The 1,367-nt window shown below is 32.1% G+C and overlaps 1 protein-coding gene across 1 annotated transcript in view; it reads left to right on the forward strand.

Moving 5' to 3' along the window:
* LOC8069869 (auxin-induced in root cultures protein 12) overlaps window positions 1,094-1,367 on the forward strand; it is a 1,203-nt gene continuing 929 nt past the window's right edge. The window contains exon 1 of the mRNA XM_002444156.2: window positions 1,094-1,367. Coding sequence (XP_002444201.2) covers window positions 1,363-1,367 — 5 coding nt within the window. The 5' untranslated portion in view covers window positions 1,094-1,362.

Genomic DNA, 1,367 nt, shown 5'->3' on the forward strand with positions numbered 1-1,367 from the left:
ATCTCTATTAACGTTTGACATGCATGCTATAAATTATAACGAGGACACTGTTATTTACTCCATCCGTTCTAAATTATAAGTCGCTTTGACTTTTTTGGTATATCCATTTTGCTATGAATCTAGATATAATAATATGTCTACATGCACAACAAAATAGTTATATAAAAAAAGTCAATAATACATATTATTATTATTATATCTAGATTCATAGCAAAGTAGATGTACCAAAAAAGTTAAAACAACATACATTTTAGGATAGAGGGAGTATTTATACTCTCTCCATACTAAAAAAAATAAAGTTGTTTGGACAAGGTTTGGATCAAATATTAGGAATATAAATTATGAATAACGTTTAAGTTATTGAGTTTAGAAATGCGAAAACCATATAAATAGATTTATCTTAAAAAATATTTTTATAAAATATGCATATATCATTTTTTGATAAATATTTTTTATAAAAAAAATGAGAAGTCAAAATTATACTTTGGAGACCGTGTCACTATCCAAAATGATTTTATTTTTTTAGTACAGAAATACCTAACAAGATGGATATAAAAAAAAAGTCAAAACGACTTGTACTTGAACGGAGGAGTACCACTTGTTGTCCAGGCTAGGTGCAGCTCCTCGATTATAATAGTTGAGGAATGTGAAGCTTAATTGTTTTTGACTTTTTTGATTCACAAATCAGATATGTCACAACATTCCAAGTGATGAACTACAGGAAAAAAAATATTAACAAAGAAGATATAATCCAAAAAAATACTCCCACCGTTGGCCAATTATAAGTTATTTTAGTTTTTTCCTACATCAAATTTCTCCATCTTTAACCATGTTCATAAAAAAAATACCCAAACATATACAACAATAAACTATGGAAAGTTTGTCCATCACCATATCCGTCTAGTGGACCATTAATCAGCCTTTGATACTTGACTTTGTTTACTTCCACCTAAAACCTAAATTTTTTTAAGATTTTCCGTCACATTGAATCTTTAGACGCATGCATGGAGCATTAAATATAGACGAAAATAAAAACTAATTGTACAGTTTGGTCAAAATTTAATCTTTTGAGCCTAGTTAGTCTACCGTAAACAAACAAAATTGTTACAGTATCGTAAAATTTTTCCGTAGGCTAAACACGGCCTTGATTGGACGTCGCAATCTGCAAGTGATCGAGATGGAATCGATAGGCACTCAAGCTAGCTACTCTTATGTTGTCGCCACAGCATTATTATGCCTGATCCAATCCGGTCGAATTAATCCTCCACTTGCGTAGTAAAACCGAGCAGCACCAGCACACAGCGTCCGAGCGCAGCGGCTGCTCAAGTAGTCAGCCAGTCAGGCGATCAGCTTCAACTGATCATGGC

Source organism: Sorghum bicolor, chromosome 7, assembly GCF_000003195.3.
Source record: "Sorghum bicolor cultivar BTx623 chromosome 7, Sorghum_bicolor_NCBIv3, whole genome shotgun sequence".
Taxonomy (NCBI): domain Eukaryota; kingdom Viridiplantae; phylum Streptophyta; class Magnoliopsida; order Poales; family Poaceae; genus Sorghum; species Sorghum bicolor.